The following is a 24,564-nucleotide window of genomic DNA, read 5'->3' as shown; positions in this document are numbered from 1 at the left end:
GTGACAGAGTAAGATATCTAGACTTCACTAGCAGGAGGTCAAACCCCCTCCAAAGAAGTAAGAGAATCATTTCCATCATTGTGTTAGGAAGAGTTTGAAGTTGCCATGATCAATATTTAATGCTAATCTTCCGAGCAGTGGTACAGTTCTCAAGGCCGTGAACCCATCTCTGCTCAGCCAACCTGAGCTGAGTTGCTGCAGTTCTGAATTAATTACTCCTGACTCGTTCTCGTGGGTGTACCTTTGTGGTACCAATCTGTTGTAAGAAGCTGAAATATTTCTTGGAGAGGGAATGTGCAAGGGGCTCTTAAAAAGAGCAGCTAAACAGCTGGAATGGGAGCAGAGGAGAATTTTTATTTTATATCAATAAGACCAAATTCTGGGAAGAGCATTTCAGTTTACAGCAGAGGATGAAAGTCTGCCTCATGAAGTCCCTGGCAGAAATCCTTAGGACCTCAGTGGACTGAGTTTTCATTCACTGCTTTCATGTACAGTTCAGAGAAGAGTATTTAAACCACATACTCTTGTTTCTTTCTCTTTAGCAGCTGCTGAAGATGTGAACAAAAGGACTTGATTAACTTAAAGGGGAGTAAATTTAGAACAGAACAGAAAAACATTTTTCATACACCATAAATGCTGCCTGTTAAGTTCATGGCTATGTTGAGATTGTTGTCTGATTTGTAGGCACTGTATAGCTCCGTTTACCACAGTTGGAGCGACACAAGCTAAGATTATTATAAAGATAAATAAAATCATCATCTGGAACTGTCAGCAAGAAGCATCCTTCAAATGTATGCTGCAGTTCCTGAGTGGCAAGATGAACTGGGAGTGCGGTATTTGTCCCTGGTGCCACCAGGGCAGGGAATGGAGCACGTGGGTGGGAAAGGGTGGGCTGGTTCAGAAAACACGCTTCTGCAGCCTGCCCTGAAGAGCCATGAGGAGGTCCTTCCTCGGCATGAGCTGGCTCATCCCTAAGTGACTTGTTTTTTCAGTTCCTCTTTTGCTTCCGTTGCCTTCTCTAAAAGTAGATGTCTACCTCTAGGGTAGTGTTGCATAAAGAATTACAACGGAGATTTTGAGGTACTGTCCCTCAGCAGAAACAGGAGGCTGGACAAGAGGCAGAGCAGCTCCATATTGCCGAGTGTTAATCAGCCAAACTCTGCTGGGACGTACGTACTCTGTAGAATACAGTGAAGGTGAGTGGGAATAATGAGGTGCAGAAGCACAAGGCAACATGGAAATGTCTCTCTTAATTTAAGGTTTCACCAAGAGCAGGCGGCTGGCAACATAAGGTCTTTTGGGAACATTTTTGTAGGTACTAAATTCACCTGGTGAGTTCTGGATAAATATGAAAGGCAAAGGAATACAGTTATATGAGCATTGACGAGAGTTAACATTTACACTATTGATAAGTGATAACATGTACAATATCTAGACAGGCTGGGGGCTTGACTGAGAAATACCTGGCTTAGGTCCATAGCAGGCAGTACAAAGGTTGTGTGTACAAGCTGCAGGAAATGGATGCTGTTTTCTTTACTGAGTCTGGGCTGGTTTCTGCTCCTGCAAGCTCATGTCCCTGCTTGCAGCAATTTATCTAAAAATTGTTGCCCTTACTTTATTTCAGAAGTTTGCTATAATTATCCAGATACTGCATAAAATCATCCAGTCCCTGCATAAAAATGTGGTTTTCATGAAAATGTGTTGCACGTGTTAGCATAATCAAAACAAGTATAATTTTAGTGAATAAATTACCTGAACATGGTAAATCTTTAGCTCCACTTAGGGTTTGCCTGAGCCCGTTTAAAGCATTTAAAACCTTGCCTGAATGAAAATTGAACTTTCTGGTAATACACTGTTTCAAAAGTCACCTATCTTACAGTGCTGATGGGATATTGTTGCAGGGGAGCTTCCTAGTGGGTGCCTACAGCAACCAGCGGCACAGACGACTCCCACGTTTTCCTCAGAGGCGATGGAAAGGGATGATGCTGAATTGTGATGCTGGTTACTTCATTACTAACTTCTAAATGACTTCTCTCTCCTGTCTTACACCATCAGAGATAACACTGACCATGAAACTGTGATTCATGCAAAACAGGAAATGCCATAATCAGTGGAAACTGCTGTTCTCTGGAATAAACTACTTTACTTCCTTCAGTCCTCTGTAGCAGTGTTATCTAGCATTACATGCCTGTTGCATTTCGTTGCAGGTACTGTTTTCACAAGCGTTTTGGAGGATAATTCTTTATTAGGAGTAAAACCAGAAGTAGAAGATGACTTCTGAAGGAAGATTGGCTGGACACATGTGTCAAGCACAGCGTAGGAATATTTCTCTAGCAATCAAATAGCTAATTCAGGCTTCCTGAGTAATTCCGAGGTGTTCAGGATTTAATGTAGCCATTTAATTTAGCTTTGTATGTCATGGTTAAGTGTGCAGCTTTACAAGGTTTGATATTATATAGAATATTTTTATTTTGGGGGATAGCGCTTGTATTTTCTGTCGTCTAAATCATTTTCCCACCCTAGAGGAAATATCTCTACTATGTTCATAAGGACGCAGATGATATCTGACAAATGTTGTCCTGCAGAGATGTGGCCTGGAGTTTTGAGAGGGACAGCTGTGGCCAGTGCTGTTCAAAATGGATAAAATTTGCATTAAGTACAAAGTCCTCTGCAGCTATAATGGTGACAGACAGTTTTATTGTTTAATGTGATGGAGTGAAAAAAACGTATTTTTAAAATAAACGTAGATATGTTACTGTTTGTTTTAAGTTAATGCCCCTAATAAGGTCATCTGAGTTTGCTTTTCTGATGAGAAGGAAAGTTCCATTTATCATCTCAAAGTCTGATTTTCTGTTTGTTTTCATTTATGCAGCCTCATTACAGAAATCAGGTCCCAGTCTTCATTATGGGTATTGCCAGCTCTCTCAGAGAAAACTTAACGTCACCTTTTAGAGAAGAACTGAGGCACAGAAGGGGTAGGGGCCACCTTTGTAAGGGGAATAATGTGTTTATCTACCTACTGAGATGCTTAAATCCAACATGTAGGTCCCACTTACATTCGTAAGGGACTTCGAAATCCTAACTCCTCATACAGCAGTACCTATGTTTCTGGTCTTGGCCTCTACACTTCGCTAAGCAGGGCCAGGACGTGGTCTGGAGCACTGCTCCATCTCATCTGTGGGATGTCAGCCTGTGCCCTGAGAGCATTTTCATCCCGGGCACAGTCTGGGGGACATCAGGAGCCTGTGACTGGGCACAGGAGGCCATGTGGAGGAGGCCCCTTTCTTCTGGGAGAAACGGCTGTGGTGATGCTCTCCTGGCCATGCTCTCCTGCTCACATGGTCAGCTGAGGTTTTCAGAGTGACCATGGCCTGCCTGCTCCCTTACCTGGGGCACCAAGACAGTCTGCGGCTGCTCCTGCCACAAAGGGCTGGTGCCCCCTCTCAGCAGCAGCCACTGTCACCCCCACCTCTCCTCTCATTCCTCTGCCACCAGCTTTTTGTTCCCCTGGTTCCTCACCCCCCACAGCACTCACCCCAAACCATCACCTTCCTTTTGCTGCGTGGGAGCAGCCAACGTTGCCCCCTCATCCTTGGTGTGGCAAAATTTGTCTTTTCCTAAATTGCTGAGGAGCCCTGAACATGTCTGTCACATACATAAAATAAAGCACGTGCATACTTTAGTTCAGAATTAAGGGCTGATTCTTTTTAGAGCCTCCAACTGTAGTTTAATTGCTAACTGCCTTCTCCAGTCTCCCAGGACCGCTTTTTTCATTCATTAAGTTTACAATTTGCAGTAAAGGAGAACTTGTGGAGTTATCCATGTGCCTGTGGCCATTTTCAAAAATAAGTTAAGCCAAACAAATTTCCACGTTCCCTTGGCTCACAGTAATGGTAAGAGACATGTGAGACTTAGGGGGGAGGGGTAAGTTTCTATGCACGTGTGACACGGAGACACTGAGGCGGCAAGAAGAGTGTATTAATCATTTTCTGGTGTCACTGCACATTTAAACGGACCGAGGAGACAAGGGGCAAAAGGCAACCCATGCAGTAGTCTCTGCAAGTGAACACACTTGATTTCTTAGAAACAAAGTTCCCCGGCTAGAGCAACCTTCCCTGCCTTCAGACTCTGACAAATATTCCTGTAGCAGTTTGAGACATTATCATCCCATCTGTCCTCCATAACCTTCCCTAAGAGGATGAATTCTTCCTAAGGGAATAGGTTTCAAGACAGCAGGCTGTGAGCTGGAGCAGAGAGGTGCGTTGCCTTCATCTGACTGCGCTGTCTCACAGCCGCCCTGCACCGGGGCTGGGCCGGAGGCGGTGATGCCGGGCACCACATGATTCCCCAAACCTCGTTTGCTGTAACCTGACCGCCGAGGAGATTTCGGCTCAGCTACCACCACGGATCACAGCTGCGGTGGTATTTCACAGGAGGGGAAGCTGCTTCATTGCATTTGCAAATGAGAAAATAAACTGATGGAGTTTCTGGGTGAATTTACTGGGTGTAAATACGTGATATCATGTACTAACCGAATTAAAGAAGGGATAATTCTGCAAAGTGTGAATAGGGTATCTGACTATTTTTTAAAGTTCTCATTCAGTATTCATTTTGGTAAATAGGAGTACACTCAGAAAAAATCATATTCTTCATTAGAATAAATCATCAGATGTGACTTTTGTTTTGAGACTGCCCAAGGGCATTGGACTCCACCATGGAGTACTGGTATCCTCACACACTGTTTTGAAAATCCATGTCACGTCTCAGTCACCAGAGCTGGAAAATACTGATGAAGAGTGTCTGAGTGTGTAGGTATATATTTGTCTCCTACCAGAAAATATGCGCATACCAATGGATTAAAAATCTAGTACAATATTTTGAAATAGTTATTTATGAAGGCCAAATTATATTGTCCTAAATTTGTTGAAGAATACTCCTTTTTTCATTTGATGTTCAGGGGTCAAATATCAGTTTGTAACAGTTCACGGTACCTAAACGTACATAGGCTGACTCTATGTTTTTGCTCTGTCTGTAAATCTCAAATGGCTACTTTTGCTTTAATTCTGAAGAGGACATTTTTGTATTAAAATGATTGAATGCTGAGTCTTATCTTAGCTGCTGCTGCAAAAATGAAAGCCAAACGGAAGGTGATACATTACTCCCAAAAAATGTCTTTCTGTAGTGCCAAGAAGTCAGAATTTTGGTTAATCTCTATTGTTATTCTCCTGAAGAGAGGGAAAAAGAATAATACAATAATAAAATATACAGCATGTCATGAAATGGTTAGTTTTAGTATTTCGCTTCTGTTGTCTTTGTAGAGAAATGACATTAAAGTTCCTTTCTCTTTAATGACAGATCTGAGCTATCTTGCTTACATTACATTATTAAAAAAAATAAATCACTGACAGTTTTATGTAGACGTACAATAGTGTCTGTAACTATTTGTCTGTGAATGTTTGCATCCATCTAAGTAAAGTGAAACGTAAAACTTGGATGCAGTCCTTTAATATATCCAAGTAATAAACTGGTATTGTGGTGTTGTGGGTAATAAAGCACAAACATGCATGAAATACACCCTCGGCAAATAAATTAGGATGTTCTGTGTACTCAAAATAATGGTTTCTCTTCTAGGGTGTGCGTTAGATGGCAGTTAGTATGAAGGAAGTAATTAAAAAGAGGGAACTAAACAGAGACTAAGAGTGGGAGAAGGGGGAATGCTATGCAGAACAGACCAGAAGAGGGAGAAACGTGTTACTGTAATAAAAGCAATCATAGAAAGTTACATTGAACATGAAATAGAGAGTCCATGAGCAGTCCTGTATGGTGTGGGGTGGTTGGGGTTATTTTCATTCTTTTTTGGGGGAAAAATTCTACAGTAATTTCATCTTTTTAAGACATCAAATTTAGCAGAGATCACAAAACCAGCAGAAGTTGTCAACACATGTATGAGTAAATCTCTTGTAAGATGTAGGCCAGGGGCAACATATCTGTACATTTTTTAGCTATAGATACATATCTATATCCATCTAACTTCCTATCTTTCTAGCTATATTAATCTTTTATGACCCAAACACAGCTGCAAGTAAGGAGTGGCTAACAAACTGTGGATTGCAGTGATCAAAATATCTTTTCCTGTTTTGACTTATGCCTTTTGGAAAACAGTGACTGAGAAGAATATTTGGTAGTTAAAGCAATAAGCAACTGAACCTGCAGCTGTAGAGCAACATTTTGGCTCACACTGCGAAGTCTGTCGTGAGATATTTGAGCTAGAGAGCACTGAGTTGAAGTTAGAGATGTGGTATCACCATGCTATGTGTAGTGCTGCTGACACAGTTGCTGGAAAACAGCAATCAAATCTTGTGTTTGCAAGCTAAAAGAGATTTTGGAAAATGAGAAAGATAAGATTTACAAGAATAATTCAAGGCGTAAGAAAATTCAATATACTTATGTAATTCTCAAGAAGGTTGGGAAGTTGTGTAGACGAGTTCTCTGTAGGATACTCATCCAATTGAGATCTCTACAGTGTAACTTTCTACATCTGAACTAGTTATCTATAATTCTGTGACAGCGAATAGAAGAATATTTCCTGTGCTATTTATCTCAACTTGAAATAGTCACTAAAATATGTTGTACGGTATTTCTGAAAGTGTTCTTTTTACTTTCAATTGTCTCTAAAGGAAGTCTAGAGAAGTAACTCGTGTATAAAAACTGATAATGTAGATGTCCAAGGTAACCAAGGTGAGACAAACCCTACTCTTTGAACATTCAGGGGAAGTAGGTGTCTGTTAACAAAGTGCTGTCAATCTACCAGACAAAAACAGAACAAGATGCAAACAAACTATTGATGCTCACAAGTGTAGCTGGGATGTAGAACTCTTTCTCTTGTGTTAGATCTAAACAGTGAGTTATCGTCTTTCTTCTTTTCTTTTCTAGAACGATTACAAGAAATTGTCTATGCAATGCAAGGATTTTGTAGTGGGACTCCTTGATTTGTGCAGAAATACAGAAGAAGTGGAAGCTATTCTGAATGGTGATGTAGAGATGAGCCATAATAATGGAGAACGTGGTCGCCCCAGCCTTAGCCGCTTAAAACTCGCCATTAAGTATGAAGTTAAAAAAGTAAGCAATTATGTTGATCAAACAGACATGTCATGATAGTGGTATTAAATTGTGCTATTATTAAATATTTATGTTTTCATAGCCTATGACACTTAAATGAACACTTCAGCCATTTTGGTTGAAAATCATTTTGACTGAAGAGCATCTACCAGCATATGGACACTTGTCAAACACTTGTCAAACTGTGGTCACTAAAGAGAGCTAAAACAACTTTTGAAGAGAAAATATCACATTGAGCTTGTCCTTTGTAACATTTGAGTCTTAATCCATCCTTGACTGTGAACTTTCTTCCAACACTGTCTCTTGCCCAAATAAAGACATTTCTTGCACCTTCAGCCAGTCATCCTTTAAATGTAGAGAACTAGTCTAGAAAATAAAAATACTAGGTTCAGTTAAAATTTTAATTGCATTTCCGGGTCTAGACTTAAAAATTTATGGTGCACAAGAATCCAATGTTTATTAATATATACCTTTGTGAGATGCTTCTTATATTTTCCAGAGGTTTTGAAAGAGAAGAGGGTTATTGGCCAAACTTCTCATTTTTGCAGAATTTGTCCAAAAGATTCCAGAACCAAGTTACAAATATTCCTCAGCTGATTTTCTGCAAAAGTGATAGCTGTATTCTTATGCCAGCTGAAAAAACATTTTCCATGTTTTTCCATGTTAGCATGTGAAAATATGGCATATTCTTTCTTTCGTAACTGAAGACTGTATAGCATCCTTTGCAGAACAGAAAGACCTAAAGTTTTGGAATTTCTGAAGTAGTAACATGAAAATTATAGATGTCAGAAACAACTAGAGTTTGCCCAGATAAAGTTTATGTTTAATTACCCTTAGATGGAAATTAATAGTTTGTGATGGAACACAGTGTCAAGAAAATAATATTTTTTTTAAATTAAAGGATTTATTGTTGCTGATAACAACATGCCTTCATGCTGGGAGATTATGCTCACCAAAAAACTTTTTCTCATGCCCTTGTTAATGCTGCTTTGAATATAAGTTGTTGCTATTCCGACATTCTTAATACGCTTCATATAGATGTTATTTTAATGAAAGATACTCTGATAGCAACATTATCTTTGTGCTCTTTTTCTTTGTTACAGTTTGTAGCACATCCAAACTGCCAGCAGCAACTTCTCTCAATCTGGTACGAGAATTTGTCAGGTTTACGGCAGCAGACCATGGCAGTGAAGTTTCTGGTTGTTCTTGCTGTTGCAGTAGGGCTGCCATTCCTTTCGATGGCTTACTGGATTGCTCCTTGCAGTAAGGTCAGTCTGTGAAATCTTGTAATGGCCTTTTATTAACTCCTGTATCATCCGTATATAGATTCCTGTCTGGCAAAGATGAAGTATGAGTATAAATTACTGACAGGCTTAAATAACACTTCAGAAACGTGTCATTTTAAAGCTGAGTTAGAACGGAATGGCTGCGAGATTGCATGTCCTGAAAAATGTAGTTAAGACAGGTAAATGTATTGTGTTAAATGCAATGTATATCAAATTAAATTACAATGATTGAGCGAGAGTTGCCTTGGAGAAATTGTCCTTTAGAAACAATGAGTCAAACTATTCTTCATTTAGTTGTTGTCTCAGTAGGCAGGTGCAGAGGGTCCTCGTTTCCCATTGTTTCAGAGCTAGACTGAGTTCAGGCTGTGGGTTGATTCCAATTACTTCAAAGGCAATTTTATTTTTGATTATTAAAAATTAATAGATACAAGTCGCTGAAACATGAACGCCAGAAATTAAAACAATCATCATCAGTTTTGTAGAAGTCAAAGTGAACTGTATTGGCTTATCAAGACAGTGCTACTACTCGTCATATTTCATGAGGTTTTTAAAGCAGTCATGCAGCCTCCCCTGCATCCCTTTATAATGCAGTGTCTGGATTTGGATGCTACCACTGTGTCCGTTTTGGATGATATATAGTATGGAAAGCCTTTCCACTGAAGATGGGTTACAATACCTAACCTCTCTGAACTTTATGTTGAATCTCTCTTTTAACACTATCCATTTTAAATGAACACTGATGGAAGATTTCCCTTGAGATTATGTTAGAGGGAACAAATGGGATCCTATAAGGATTCTGCAACAGGTTACAGTATAACATCCATGATTTTAGCAGGTCGAATCCTGTGCATATACAATGATTCCAGGGGAAGAGGAAGGTTGAAAGAGAGGATTGAGGTCTTTGTACTTTGGTGGTTTTTTTATTGTGTTCTGAGAGAAGACAGGTGGGCCTTTTTTTTTTTCCCTATTTTTCATTTCTTTCATTCTGGACAATAAAAATCAGTTATATCATTTTCACTTTTCTGTATAGTGACTACGATTTTTATGAATACTTTTGTCTTAAAACACGCCTTGAGATTCAACATACTTCAGTAATTGGTTTTCAACTGTAGCAGTGACATATCGATTTGTCATTTTCCTTTTTCAGTGATTTATTGGATCTTAAAGTAATATTGAACAATTGTACATTCTGAAAAAGGTATTTCAGAGTAGCTTTTTGAAGTCAAGGTTCATGGGACAACATCCTTTAAGGTTTCACTTCCTTTGTCACTATGTCACTATTTAATCATCTCAATGTGTGATTTGTATGTGGAATGCTTCTTGTTTCATTATATTCTGCAAATGTAAAATCTAATCCACCTTTTTCACCAGTTGTCATTTCTTACCTTGTGCTTCACTCATACTTCAAAGTTTGATTCTTCTACTTTTTTAAGACAAAAACGTTCACTGTTTAATTTCAGGATAGGCTTGCTGCAATACAGAAGATGATCTGTATCAACAGAATCCATTCTATGTATGAATTGATGGATTTTATAAATCTCTTCTCCTCCTACGGAGATAAAGTACCCATTCTTTTTCCAGGTTTGGCACTATAGAGCACAGTGACAGAAGAGAAAGAAAACAGAGTATTTGTGGTGAAAATAACAGCTTGCGGTGGAGTTATTCTGACACGTTTCATTATATTCTCATGCCACAGCTCTGAGAAAGGCAAAAATGTCTTTATAACACTTGCAACATCTCAGTCAGTTACCTGTACAGCTGACCAGTTTTATCTTTAGGAAAAAGTTAATTAGAGCTTGGACCACAGATACGGAAATGAAAGTTTCAGATCAGAAGAAACTCCATAGAAATACATAGACAAAGTCCTGTTGTTTTGGCAGGAATTCACTAGTGTCAGATGCTGAAAGGAATTAGGTTGGCTCTTATTCGAGTTTCAGATAGCAATTCACATGGAGGCTCTTCAAAGATTTGTGAACTGTTTGCTCTGCATTTCTAATTGGTAAATCAGCATAACTACTGACAACATTAACTCAAAACTTCTAGAATGCTATTTTATTGCATAACATAAGCTCAAAATGAGCTGACAATGTGCACTCACAGCCCAGAAAACCAACCACATCCTGGGCTGCATCAAAAGAAGCGTGGCCAGCAGGTTGAAGGAAGTGATTCTGGCCCCTCTACTCCGCTGTCCTGAGACTTCACCTGGAGTACTGCATCCAGCTCTGGAGCCCTCAGCACAGGAAAGACATGGACCTGTTAGAGCAAGTCCATAGAAGGGCCAAAAAGAGATGATCAGAGGGCTGGAGCACCTCTCCTATGAAGAGAGGTTGAGAGAGTTGGGGTTGTTCAGCCTGGAGAAGAGAGGGCTCCGGGGAGACCTATAGACCTGTAGGAAGACCTACAGCCTTCCAGTACCTAAAGGGGCCTTACAGGAAGGGTGGGAGTACACTCTTTATCAGGGAGTGTAGTGATAGGACGAGGGGTAATGGTTTTAAACTGAAAGAGGGGAGATTTAGAGTAGATATTAGGAAGAAATTCTTTACTGTGAGGGTGGTGAGACCCTGGCGCAGGTGGCCCAGGGAGGTTGTGGATGCCCCATCCCTGGAAGTGTTCAAGGCCAGGCTGGACGGGGCTTTGAGCAACCTGGTCTAGTGGGAGGTGTCCCTGCCCATGGCAGGGGGGTTGGAACTGGATGATCTTTAAGGTCCCTTCCAACCCAAACTATTCCATGATTCTATTTTATATATATATATAGTAAAAGCTCCCTGGAAGCAGGACTGACCACGGTTGAACTGATTACACAAATCCTGGAAGTTATTATGACATTGCCATGTAACAATGATCCAATAAAATCTTGAAATGACACTTTTAAAATTCCAGATCTCTTTACAGTGAAGACATAGGCCAGCTCATGTTGAGCTTCTCATCAACCAGCACACCCAAGTCCTTCTCCTCGGGGCTGCTCTCAATCCATTCTCCACCCAGCCTGTACTTGCGCTTGGGATTGCCCCAACTTTTCTGTCTCTCTGAATACTTTAGTACTCGAAATACTTCTCTTCTCTTTTGAATGGGTGGGTGGGGTGCTGCCAGGCATTCAGTCTTTTAAATTTTATATTTTTTTGATCAAGGGATATATTAACATTACCCCCTTTAGTGTTTTTTCTTGTTTTCTGGCTATGTCTCTTTCTGGCATCTGTCCCCTAACCCATATTCGTTTGTGAACACAAGAATAATGCATTTAAAAGGACACTGTCAAGTTACTTTATTATTTTCCAGCTCTGCTTTATTGTGTGTTGTTCATGACTGTTCCTTCCAAGCTTGAAATAAAATCTTTCCCCATGACTATTACCTGTTCTCTGTGGTTCACGCAAAATAATTGGTTGTTGAAGTTCATCTCATGAGGCTGATGGAATATTTTATTTAAGAAAAGATAAATTAATTTTATTGAATGAGAAACATTAATGAATGGCACGTGTTTGCAAAATAATATAAAGGAGAAAGAAGATCAAATTTTGTGCCTGCTGACCTTGACAGTGTTCCTTTAACAGTATATTCTTTTTATATTTGTCTAGTTTTCTTAATTTATCCGTATTTTAGACCTTACCATCACATCCTCAGCTGCATCCTCTTATTGTGTGTTTCTGTAAAAGCTGACCGTAAGGACAGCAAAATTCTGATTTTGATATTGAAACAAGCGTAAGCAAAAATGCAACTACAAATAACTTCTCTTTCTGCTTTCCTCTCCCTTTTCTGGACCACAGATCGTTCTGTGTTTCAGCTGAGATCTGTGGCACTTGCTTTCAGTTCTTTCCGAGGAATTTTTGTCAGATACAGATACTGTCTTCATTTACAATAAAAAATTATTTTTCTTCAGCTACTGACTAAGTGGTCAAGCTAAGACTTTTACTATTAATACAGGCACTCTCAAAAATAAAGTAAATTATTGCTAAAAGTTCAGCCTTGGGTGAATTTGTGTGAAAGTATCAGGTTTTTTAAGTGTTGCACTAAACCATTTTAAAGTTGTTCTTAGTCATGACAAAACTGAGGACGTTTCCACTGAAGGAGTCAGGAAGGAAATTAAGACACTACAGAACTATAAACATTAACCTTTTGAGGCCTTCTGACCCTTTTTTTTTTTTTTTTAGAAAGTTGGGAAAACTGCACAATAAATGAGCTAAATTGAGTAATTGAGTATCACGTCAGTCAGGAAACAGAATTCTTTGGTCATAATTCACTCCTGCTGATAAATTAATGCTTCTAGCAAGGGTCGAAATCTCATTTTCTTCGTTGCCTCATGAAGATGACTAGCGTGTACCAAATTCAACAACCATAATAAATTTTTCTCTCAATTACCTATAATAGACATAGATGCCCCAAAATCATTACAGAATTATTTCAAAACACTGAGTTAAAAATACATATATGGTGAAACTGATAGATTATCCCTCTCAAGATAGCAAATAAGTAGAAACTTTTAAGGGTGACTGTCAGCATGGTCTCATAGTATACAACTTTTTCCAAATATCGGTTCCTGCGTGTTACTGAAATATATATTTCTCTGTGTTACTGTTCTTTTTATACATTTTTATTTTGGAAGAAAGCAATGCAATGTCCTTGTGTTTCATGTCCTCTGTTGCAGCTGGGGAGGATAATGCGTGGACCATTTATGAAGTTTGTAGCCCATGCAGCCTCTTTCACCATTTTTCTTGGTCTGCTTGTCATGAACGCCGCTGACAGATTTGATGGCACCAAACTCCGACCTAATGAAACAACAGGCAACGTGAAACAGCTATTTAGGATGAAAACATCCTGTTTCTCATGGATGGAGATGCTCATTATTTCTTGGGTAATAGGTAAAGGTTAATTTTTGCTTAAATTTGTCTTGCTATGATTTCAGTGGAGCTGCACCCAACTTAATCCTTTGCTCTTCATGTTACGCGTGTAAAAATTGCAACAACGGGAGTTTATTCAACTGGCTGCATTCCCACACTGGCCTCATGTTTCTTATTGGATGTCAGCAGGATTCACGTGTGCCTGGTTAATCACAAACATTCAGGTTAAGGACTTAGGTGAAATCTACATCATCTGAATATGAATGAATTCAGTTTTATGAATATCAGAGGAAAGTGTCTACCGGTTTTCTGGATTTTTTTGAGTCAGCCTGTGTCAGCGCCTAAGGGGAAGGATTTCCACATCATGGGCCAAGTTTTTTGTGTCCAGTTGTCTCTTTCAGCTAAGATTCTCTTATTTTGCAAGTACGCCTGCAGAATTAATAGTGTATAGCTGAAATGTATTATTGACAAAAGAGAAGAATATAGACCCCTGAAGATTCAGCAGTAGATTTTTCCATCCCAACATAAGGTTGAAGTGCGTACTATGAATAGTTCTCAGAGCTGACCCGTTTAATTCGGTGATGCAGAACTATTCAGCATCAGAACTTGAGCACAGACCCTCAAAATTATTTTTGCTGTCTGATTCTTGTTTACAAGTCTAAACCCATTTATTCTAGTGGGGGTTGGATGCCCAAATATTTTAAGGATCTGGGTTCTGGTTGTTAGTTAAGTCAGTAATATGGAAGAGTTAAATTCAAGCTAAGTAAAATCTGTTCCCGTTCAAGAGCTTATGCATGTAAAATATTTTGCTTTTATGAGCTCTCTGTGATTGGAATTGGAGCTATTTGTACACCAACTGATTCTTATAGTTTTGAAAGACATTGGCAATCTTTATTTATTTAACCATAAAGCTGTTTATAAATGAATGTGTGTATTATAGGCATTTAATTTTCCAAATATTCTATAAATATCAATGTTTTAATCTGCTAATAAAGGAGTAAATAATAGTTTCCCAATTTAAAGTTATATAGTTTGCTAATTTAATCTATTTTTATTTATTTCAGTGTTATGCCTAAGGCAGTTACTGAAAAATTGATTGAGTGCATACAGGTGTAGCATTGAATTTAATTACTGTAATTAACATTATAATTGTCCTTCTTGGAAAATGAGAAGTTCATTCAGACAATTTGATAAGTGCAAAAAATAGTGACATTGTTCCAATTCAGTTTTTTATTAGCTCTCTTTAGAATCCTAGAAATGTAGTTCATGATTAAATAAATTTTATCTTGAAAAGGAAAAGGATTTGCTCAATAAAAAGGGTGCCATAAACTAATACTGTACTCCTATATTTTATTATTAAGGGAGACTAATTAGGACTCAAAGAGATACCTTTGCCATTAGGTCTGATTCTTACTTTCATGCTCATTTGTCACATATATTTGCGATTTCAGTAAAAGAGACTGTACCCAGGGTGATCTGCAAATAAGAAGATGTGAGTTCTGCTATTTGTTCTACCACTGCTATATGATCATGCCAGAGCATTTCTGCTCTTTCTGTCTCTTCCTGTGTCTGTAACAGATGGTAATACTCACATCCCATTCTCCTCTTTGAAAGCTTTTGTAGTTGTGCAGGAAAAAAAGCAGTATGAAAGATGTTATTATTACTCACATGAGAGTACTGGAGTGTACATGAACTGGCAGGGTCAAGGATTTTAGTTTGTGTTCAAACTCACACTGACCAAAATTGTTTTGAGTTTGACTGCAACCAAGAGCGTATCCTATGCATAATAAAATATCAAATAAAACAAATGTGAAGATAGAAGAGCACACTGTTTTCTCTGTTCTGTCTTACACAGGCATGATATGGTCGGAATGTAAAGAAATTTGGTCTCAAGGTCCAAAGGAATACCTTTTTGAGTTATGGAATATGCTTGATTTTGGTATGTTGGCAATTTTTGCAGCATCTTTCATAGCAAGGTTTATGGCATTTTGGCATGCGTCCAGAGCCCAGAACTTCGTTGATGCAAATATGAAAGATCTGACAAGTCCAACACTGGAGCCCAACATAAAATACTACACCTTGGGTGAGTTGATTGCACATGATTAAGATTTACTTCTTGGGCCAAGATGAATTGACTTTCTGTTATTAAGCCTCCGATACTTTAGTTCCAAAATTTCCTGCTTAAGAAATTCCCACCACTTCTTGTCTTTTTCATCCCTACTATTTGACCACAGTTCCCTTGGCTATGCTCATACATCTCTTTGGGGACATCAGGCAGTGAAATGATCTGAGATCAAAATAACCCCACTGTCACCTCACCTCTTTTCAAAGTTATTTTAATCCGGGTTATTTCATCTGCCCAGTTACACGATATTTGCTGTCCTACAAACACGTGTGTTGGTGCAACTGCACATGTGATGTACTGTAACGCAAGGGCAGAACCAAGCAATGAGATGCAGGAACTTCTTAAACCTTCTTTGCCAACATAACCAGTATATCTTTTATATATTCTTTGCTCAGAGTCTCTGTTATATTATTTTAATATTTCTCAATCTACTCTCTTTACCAGTAGGAGATAAAAATATTAATAAACTTGCTTGGAATATATGAGAAGTGACTAGAAGCTATTTTGCTCAAATGAGAAAAAAATAAGCTGTGTTTACTTGCGTTCACTCTGAACACCACCACATCTCTCTTCCCTTTATTAAATATTTTTCTCTAGATGCTGAATTATGTCAGTTTCTATCTCTATTCTATGCCTCAAATACTATTTCTGATAAGGTTGCATTTCTTCATTATCCAGGCTGTAGAAAAAGCAAAGTAATTAATATATATATTCTGAAACCCATTAAATAGTAGTCTTATAAATCTTACTTGAAAGTTGCAAGTGTCACATAAGTTATAAAAGCAGGTAGTTAAATATTAATTCAGTTTTCAGTAACACCCACTTGAAGAATTTGCAAACAGGGACTGTTGTTTATGTTCACAGTTTCTGGGGATGACAAGCACAAGTCTTGTAACTCATTTGTGCTGTATAACACTGTGTCGTCTAGCAAGGCAGGTACCGCTGACATCAATCATGAGTTGTGACTTTGTTATGCACTGAAGCAGAGTTGAGCCATTTTTCAGTGCATGCGTGTGCGCTGAAGTCTGCTTGGAGAACATCTACATATGGTAGTGCTGTCATGGATAATATTAACAGTGAATATTTAATGACACAGGTTTTATCACAGGCTAGCAAACATCCCTTGTTGGACGCCAGGTTGAACGTGAGACAGCAATGGGCCCTTGAGGCAAACAAGACAAATGTATCCTGGCCTGCGTTAGGCAGAGTATTGCCAGCAGTTCGAGGGAGGTGATCCTTCCCTCCTTCCTTCTACTCAGCACTGGTGAGCCGGGCTGTGTCCAGTTCTGGGCTCACCAGTACAAGACAGACATGGACAGCCCACCTTTATGATCAACGGAGATCTAATCAATACAGTCAGTGGAGCTGTGAAATGGTTTTAGGGCTACCTGGCTCAATTCAGTTGGCCAAAGATAAGTGGCTAGCACCATTTGAATTGCCAAGGTGCTGCTCCAAAAAAGCCTCACACAGATATGTACAAATATCTTGAATATCCTGGGCATCTCAAATGGCAATGGATGTCTTTGCTCAGAGGCTTTGAATCAAGCCCCAAGCAGTCACGTACAAATATCTTGGATACCCTGGGCATCTCAAATGGCAATGAATGTCTTTGTTCAGGAGCTTTGAATCAAGCCCCAAGCGCTCACTGACTCTACGTCCCAGTTGGATAGCTCTCTGCAGTTGCCTTAGTCTCATACTGAATCCCACTCATGGTATCTCCTAATTAAAAATTGCACTTCTGATGAAGATGTAAAAAGAAGAGAGTAAAACATAAGAGAGTAAAATGCTTTCTCAGCCGTAGCATAGTAGATGGAATATGTCCCACTTCTGTTTCAGTCTTAACCAAGTATCTTCCTTTCACTTTTATTTCTAGCAGCATCTTCATGTAAGACATTTGCTGAGCACTGTGAAGTAGTGGGCAACCACTACTGCCAGTATTTGAGTGGTCATACAGCTGTCAGTGAGGAAGTCAGTTTTCTGTGTCTTTAAATTCAAAGGGGTAAAAATTAGCTGCTTCTTACTTTTAGGTGACAAAGTCTTAGTATTATTCTCTCAGTAAAAATTGCTGAAAATGCATTATGCAGTGTAAAATAAAGAAAAAAAAAAGGCAAACCATGAAGACTTCATCTTATCTGTTCCAAATTTGCATAGCACCATTGCATTCAATTCCATTTTACACTGACAGGTTCATTGTTATTCACCGGAAGAGAGAAGTTCCGTGAATAGCCTAAGGTGGACTTTGAAATACTGACCAAAATTCTCATCTTTTGTTTCTAGCCAGAATAAACTGGGATCCATCTGATCCTCAGATCATATCTGAAGGCCTGTATGCAATTGCGGTAGTATTAAGTTTCTCCAGAATAGCCTACATCTTACCAGCTAATGAAAGCTTTGGACCACTCCAGATATCACTTGGCAGAACGGTGAAAGACATCTTCAAGTTCATGGTGATATTTATCATGGTGTTTGTGGCTTTCATGATAGGCATGTTTAATCTCTATTCCTACTATCTGGGGGCAAAACAAAATGAAGCATTCACAACGTAAGTAAAACTGATTAAACTGTAATGATTATGGGCTATTATTATGGAAAGTCTATTGTTTGAATTGTGTGTGTTAAGTTTACTAGTTGTTTTATAAGGTTTATATCTCTTACAAATTTCTTCGTCTTGGATTACGTGTTAATATTCTCTCTTGTTCTGGATTAAAGGTTGTATTTGCAATCAGAGGATGAGCTCTTGACCCCAACAATACTATGATAAATCAGGAAAGACAGGCGGGGAAGGTGAGCTGGAGTTGCCCTTTACTTGAGAGAGCCGCAGGAATGGCTGTACCTCTGCCTAGGGACAGATGACGAGCCAGCGAGAGTTTATTGGGCAGGATCAGAGGGCAGACAAACATGGGTGGTGTTGTAGTGCGTGTCTGCTATGGAATGCCTGTTACCAGGAAGGTGAAGTAGATGAGGCCTTCTTCAGACAACTGGAAGAAGCTTCGCACTTGCAGGCCCTGGTCCTGATGGGGATTTTTAACCACCCTGATATCTGCCGGAGGGACAACACAGCAGGGCACAAGCAAGCCAGGAGGTTTCTGGAGGGCATTGACAATAACTTCCTGACACAGGTGATCAAGGAGCTGATGCAGAGAGGAGCTCTGTGATACCTGACTTTTAAAAACAAGGAAAAACTGGTTGCATATGTGAGGGTTGGGAGCAGCCTTGGCTGACCGTGAGAGGGTGGAGTTCAGGTTCCTGAGAAGAGAGGACAAGGCAAATGGCAGTACCATGACCTCGGATTTCAGGAGAGCAGACTTTGGCCTGTTCAGAGAGGAGTATCATGGGATAAGGCCCTGAAGAGAAGGGCAGTCCAGGGAAGCTGGTTGATTTTCAAGAACTGCGTTTTCAGCGCACAAGTTTGGTCCATCTCAATGGGCAGAAAGTCAAGCAAAGGACAGGAGACCTGTATGGATGAAAAAGAGTGATTGATAGGCCAGCTCGTTGTGGTGCCACTCAGAAGGACCTCAACAGGCTGGAGAAGAGGGCCAACAAGGAACCTCGTGAAATTCAACACAGGGAAACCCATAAAGAACCCCAGGCACCAGGACAGGCTGGGGCTGACCGGCTGGAAAGCAACTTGGCAGCAAAGGACCTGGGGGTCCTGATGGACACCAAGTTGACCATGAGACAGTAATGTGTCCTTGTGTCAAAGCAAACCAACAGAATCCTGGGCTGCATTAGGCGGGGGAGGCTTATAAAAACCAGAAGGACCTCAGACCCCTTACACAGCACTGTACATATGTCTGATGACCTGGCAGTGCAACCTGTGATAGCACTCCACGCATGGGACACGTTCCCGGGGTTGTTCAGGGATTTCGGGACATCAGCTGGGTCAGAGCCGGGACTTGCAAGACAACATCCTGCCTGCAAGGGTGGTCAGCGCCGGCACTTCAGAGCCCAGCGTAGCGGCTCCCTGCAGCGCCTGCGAGCAAGGCTGCTTCCTCCATCAAGTGCCGCTGTCATCTGTAATTAGAGCAGGCTAATCACTACAGTGTGATACACATTATAAAATATTTGTAATTTAATTCAGGCAACTCTCTATATTCTTACTGGTCCAAAAAAATTAAATAATCGAATCCCTCCTTTAGACTCTGGCTTTCCATAGTTTCCAGTGGCAATAACCTGTTCCATCTTGAGAGGAGAAAATATAGTCCGCCCCCCTTTTTTTTTCACTCTTTATTTCCTTGGCTGTTATTTTTTTATTCTCCCACCGTAAGAATAGAAATTTTGAATTTACTCTGTCTGTCAGGAGTTATCTGGTATAGGTTTGTCATGCTTCTCATTTCTAGCTGTGATTTTAAGATAAATCACTTGAGTGGAAACTCATTCTTTTCCATGCTCTGCAGCCCTTGCCCACTTAATTTCTGGCTGTCATGATATTCAAGCTATAGCTGTTCTGAAGTATACTCAGCCAGGAAGCAAACTTGGCCAAGAGGGAAAAATTTGTTACTACTTGTTTGGTGTTATTAGTTCAGACAATAGATAAAGTACCTAAAACTACAACTCACAGATAGAATACTGATAAAATATTATAAGCAGAGAAGTAAATTCACAGCTAAAAATCACAAGTTTCTTTTAACTTTTCTTAACAACAATGCAATAAAATCCAAAATGTGCTTTGCAATGCTACTGCATTTTTGGACACGGGGAACTGGGATGTCTTCATCAAAACAAGAGAAAATATGTCTTCAAACAGGTGGAGATAGGTGGGAGAAGATACCACAGAAGATTCAACTTATGTTTATGTGTATATATATATATAAATTGATTAAGAGGAAATACATGTATTTAAATTAACTAACCTGAAAAGAAATAATATTCAGTATCCCCACACCGTGGCTTATTGCCTTTACTGTGGATCTGTGGAATAGTGAAAACTCAACTGGAGGATTATGGTCTGAGAGACTAATTTTTTGAAAAATGCTGATTTGCAGTCAGACATCCCGTCTTCTTCACAGTTTCAGAATGTTAGTCATATTAATGGTGAAATAATTCATACTAAGTGAACTAATGGTGCAATTAAAGTATTTACAAGTTAATTGTTTTTGTTACTTACATTCACATCACCAGCAAGTGTGTAGAATGTAGATTAAAGTAGTTAACAATTGAATCATTATAATATTCTTTGGAGAATGTATATATAATTCCTAAACTGAATCAGATGGTTTTGTTGTCAGTCCTAGATATTAGGAATCTTATATTATGAAACAGCCTGTATCTGTGAAATTAGGTAGCCTACTTGTTCTGCGTAATATCACTGCTGTAGAGTTCTGCATTATAATAATGGAAAAATTTGTATCCTGTATGAAAGCGGTCACCGGCAATTTATACAATAAGAATATGCAGCTTTTCTTCAGTAACATATTCATGTGTTCATTCTCTCCTCTTAGTGTTGAAGAAAGTTTCAAGACGTTGTTCTGGGCTATATTTGGACTCTCAGAAGTTAAATCAGTTGTCATCAATTATAAACATAAATTTATTGAAAATATTGGTTATGTCCTTTATGGAGTCTATAATGTTACCATGGTCATTGTCTTACTGAACATGCTCATTGCAATGATCAACAGTTCATTCCAGGAAATTGAGGTAAAAATTCCCTTTATGATGAAACATTTACTGGTATAGCTAATTGTCTAAATCTCCTGGAAAATTTTCTTGTTGACATCCTATTTAAGAAAAATAATACATAGGTTTTTGGAATATATTAGGAGAAAATATTAATTCCACTGTAAGCTTTTATTATAAAATACCAGGAAATTACCCAGCCGCATGTGCTTGCAATAATAAGAACTAGACTGGACTAAGAAACTGCTGTTGGACTGTGTTATGTTCCTAAAGAGGGTGGGCTACGTTGTGTGACCTTGTGAATCTTTCATTTGCCTCATTTGTAATTATTATTTAAGTAGTGTCGCTCTTGCTGCAAGGATGTCCTTGTTCCTATGCCTTGACCTTGCAAGCAATTCTATAGCATGTTCTTTCCTTGTGTTATTTAAACAACTGTTGCTCTAGTCCTCTGCAGTGACCAAAACTTTACTTGACAAAGTAACCAGCAGGGCTACTGAAAATCAGCATGGACTTTTGCATGCCATGGAAAACAAAGGGCAAAATCATTATCATTGTTTAGAAATAAAGGAAGCAGGTGTCCAGGAGGTCAGCCTTGGCAGCCTTTCCCAGATGACGCCCTTGCCACAAGGCAGCAGGCTCAGGTTTGACACCGCTCTGGTCCCAGGTTCTGGGCTCTGGTTTGGGTCTGTAGCGTTGTCCAGCTTGAGCAAGAGCCACGCATTTTCTAGGGAGGTTCAGATTCTTCTGGCTCAGGAGGCTGCAGAACAAACTATCAGGTGCAGAGCAATAAACCCCAGGATATTATCCAAAAATACCGTGATACAAACAGCTTCTAAAACCAGCTACAGCAATATTGAGTCATGCCCTTGAACATGACGTCAGTCCTTTCTGCAGAAAACCCTCTTGAAACTTTACAGGGAGGAATAAAATGAGTGTTTGGCTATTGTAAATGTTAAACGTAAACCATGGTGATGGTAGCATCCCCGATTTAATCATATATTCCAGCAAGTGGAAGTAATTAGGTAAGAATCACCTAATCTTTTTAAACTTCATGTTTAAAGTAATAGAGTAAAATTTTAATTTAAAATTCTGATACTATGTCTTCTTCACAAAAAAGATAATAGTCTAATTGCTGTAAAAGAGACCAATAAAAAAAGAAATCGGAGGTGGTAGTCACATTGAGAGATTTATATTTTTATTATGTTCATATAGGATTTTTCCATTTTATTTACTGAGCATGACAGTGTTCCAAGCAAGCGGCTTACTCACTCAAGGCCTAGTAGATGAATTTGAGTGTTGCCATGAAGCTTTCATTTGGGCATTATACTGTGTGCTTTTAAGTCACAGCTTTCATTCTTATCTGTGTGTTTACAAAGAGCACCAAAGAGGTCTGTCTGTCTTTGTGATCCTGTATTGCAGGCTACTAGCACTTACTCTGGAGTAACCAATGTTTAAATCAAATCCATTTTGTTCTTCTGAAATTGCGTTATTTTAAATGGATTAATAAGAACAGTTCCATTAATTGAAATTTATTTTTCCCAGATTATAAATAAATTCTTGGTCTGTCTGAGACTGACTTCAGCCAATTACATTCAAAACACACGTAAAGTTCAGCTATAACATCTTCAATAGTCAAGGTGGTATTAACAGCCATGTTTCTGTTTTACAGGATGATGCTGATGTAGAGTGGAAATTTGCAAGGGCTAAACTTTGGTTTTCTTACTTTGAAGAAGGCAGAACTCTTCCAGTACCCTTCAATTTAGTGCCAAGCCCAAAATCTTTGCTGTATCTCCTACTCAGAATCAAAAAATGTATTTCTAAACGATTTCTGTGCCAAAAGAAAAGCTTTCAGGAAGATGCAGAGATGAACAAGGTAATTTTGTAATGTGTATACTGACGGCTAATTTTAAAAGATAAAACCAATTTTAACTTCATTTTTGTTGTTGACCTGTTTTTCTCATGAATTTCTCAACATACTTAGTTCTCTATACTGAAGTCAGTCACTACATACAGGCTGAAATTCTTACTTTGTTTTTTAATATAAATATTTGTCTACATCTGTAATCAGTTAAGTCCAAAATTTGTAAATTTACGGTTCTTCCTGCTTCCTGTCACAAGATCGGAGAATATTTCATGCTGGGAGGGACTTCAGGAGGCCTCTGGTCCAATCTCCTGCTCACAGCAGGGTCAACTCTGAGATCAGGCCAGATTATCAGGGCTTCATCCAGTCAGGTCTTGAAAACATCCAAGGATGTCCGTTGTCTCTCATCCTCCTGTCCTGCAGCACTGTGAAGAGCCCAGCTTCATCTCCTCAGTGACCTCCCTGTACGCGCTGGGAGTTCCTATTAAGTATGCCTGAAGCCATTTCTGCTTCAGGCTGAACAAGCCCAGCTTCCCCAGTGTCTCTTCAGAGGGCAGGTGCTCCAGTCCCAAACACCTTGATGACCCTCTGCTGAGCTTGCTGCAGTTTTTAAATATCTTTCTCACTGTCCCTCAAGTCCCCCAGGTTCTTTTCTGCAGAGCTGCTCCCCAGCCAGCCAGTCCCCAGCCTGTGTTGTTGAGTTATTCCTTCACGTTTGTCCTTATTCAAATTCACAGGGTTTCTGTCAGCCCTGTCTTCCTGGATGGCATACCTGCCCTCAAGCCTGCTTAGGCAGCTCCCAAATTTGGCTTTGTTTGCAAACTTGACAGCGAGTGTGCTCCAGCACCTCTAACACCTGGTCATTGATAAAGATGTTTAAAAGGACAAGTCCCAGGACAGGACACCTGTACTACCCTCTAAGCACAACCATCCAGCCAGGTTTTTACCCATAATTCTAGGTTAAAACCCTTGCTAAAGTCAAGGTTGATGACTTCCCCAGCTCTCCCCTCATCTGCAAATCCAGACATTTTATCTCAGAAGGCCATCTGGATTAGTTAGGCAGGTTTTACTCTTCCTAAATCCACACTTATTAAATCCACACTTACTGTTACCAGTCACTGCTCTTTGATGTGCCCAGAAATGCGCTCCAAGAGGGCTCAATCCATTATTTTGCCAGTTAATTGAAGTGAGATTGAGTGGCCTGTGTTTACCCAGATCTTCCTTTTGAATATGGGTTTAACGTTTGTCTTTCTCCAGCCTTTGGGGACCTCTCCCGATCTCCATGATCTTTCAAAGATGACAGTATCTTTGCAAGGACTTCATCTGAATATGAGTCAGCAGTGTGCCTAGGTGGCCAACAAGGCCAACAGCATCCTGGCTTGTGTCAGAAATATGGTGGTCAGCAGGACTAGGGAAAGTTGTTGTCCTCCTGTACTTAGCACTGTTGAGGCTGCACCTCAAATACTCTATTCAGTTTTGGGCCCCTCACTATAAGACAGACGATGAGGTGCTGGAGCGTGTCCAGAGAAGGACAATGAAGCTGGTGAGGGGTCTAGAGCGTAAGTCTTGTATGGAATGGCTGAGGGAACTGGGGTTGCTTAGCCTGGAAAAAAGGAGACTGAGGGGAGACCTTATCGATCTCTACAACTACCTGAAATGTATTACTACTAGCAAGATGGCGGTCAGTCTCTTCTCCCAAGTAATAAGCGATAGGACAAGAGGAAA

The 24,564-nt window shown here is 39.6% G+C and overlaps 1 protein-coding gene across 1 annotated transcript in view; it reads left to right on the top strand.

Moving 5' to 3' along the window:
* TRPC6 (transient receptor potential cation channel subfamily C member 6) overlaps window positions 1–24,564 on the top strand; it is a 104,782-nt gene that overhangs the window by 67,608 nt on the left and 12,610 nt on the right. Inside the window, exons 3-9 of the mRNA XM_063329864.1 lie at window positions 6,934–7,119; window positions 8,223–8,387; window positions 13,045–13,258; window positions 15,093–15,320; window positions 17,640–17,904; window positions 20,804–20,999; window positions 22,648–22,851. Coding sequence (XP_063185934.1) covers window positions 6,934–7,119; window positions 8,223–8,387; window positions 13,045–13,258; window positions 15,093–15,320; window positions 17,640–17,904; window positions 20,804–20,999; window positions 22,648–22,851 — 1,458 coding nt within the window. The remainder of the gene's footprint in view (window positions 1–6,933; window positions 7,120–8,222; window positions 8,388–13,044; window positions 13,259–15,092; window positions 15,321–17,639; window positions 17,905–20,803; window positions 21,000–22,647; window positions 22,852–24,564) is intronic.

The sequence above is a fragment of the Chroicocephalus ridibundus genome, chromosome 1, assembly GCF_963924245.1.
Source record: "Chroicocephalus ridibundus chromosome 1, bChrRid1.1, whole genome shotgun sequence".
In the NCBI taxonomy this organism is placed as follows: Eukaryota; Metazoa; Chordata; class Aves; order Charadriiformes; family Laridae; genus Chroicocephalus; species Chroicocephalus ridibundus.
Note: the sequence above shows the minus strand (reverse complement) of the source record. Positions and strands in the feature narration are given on the sequence as shown.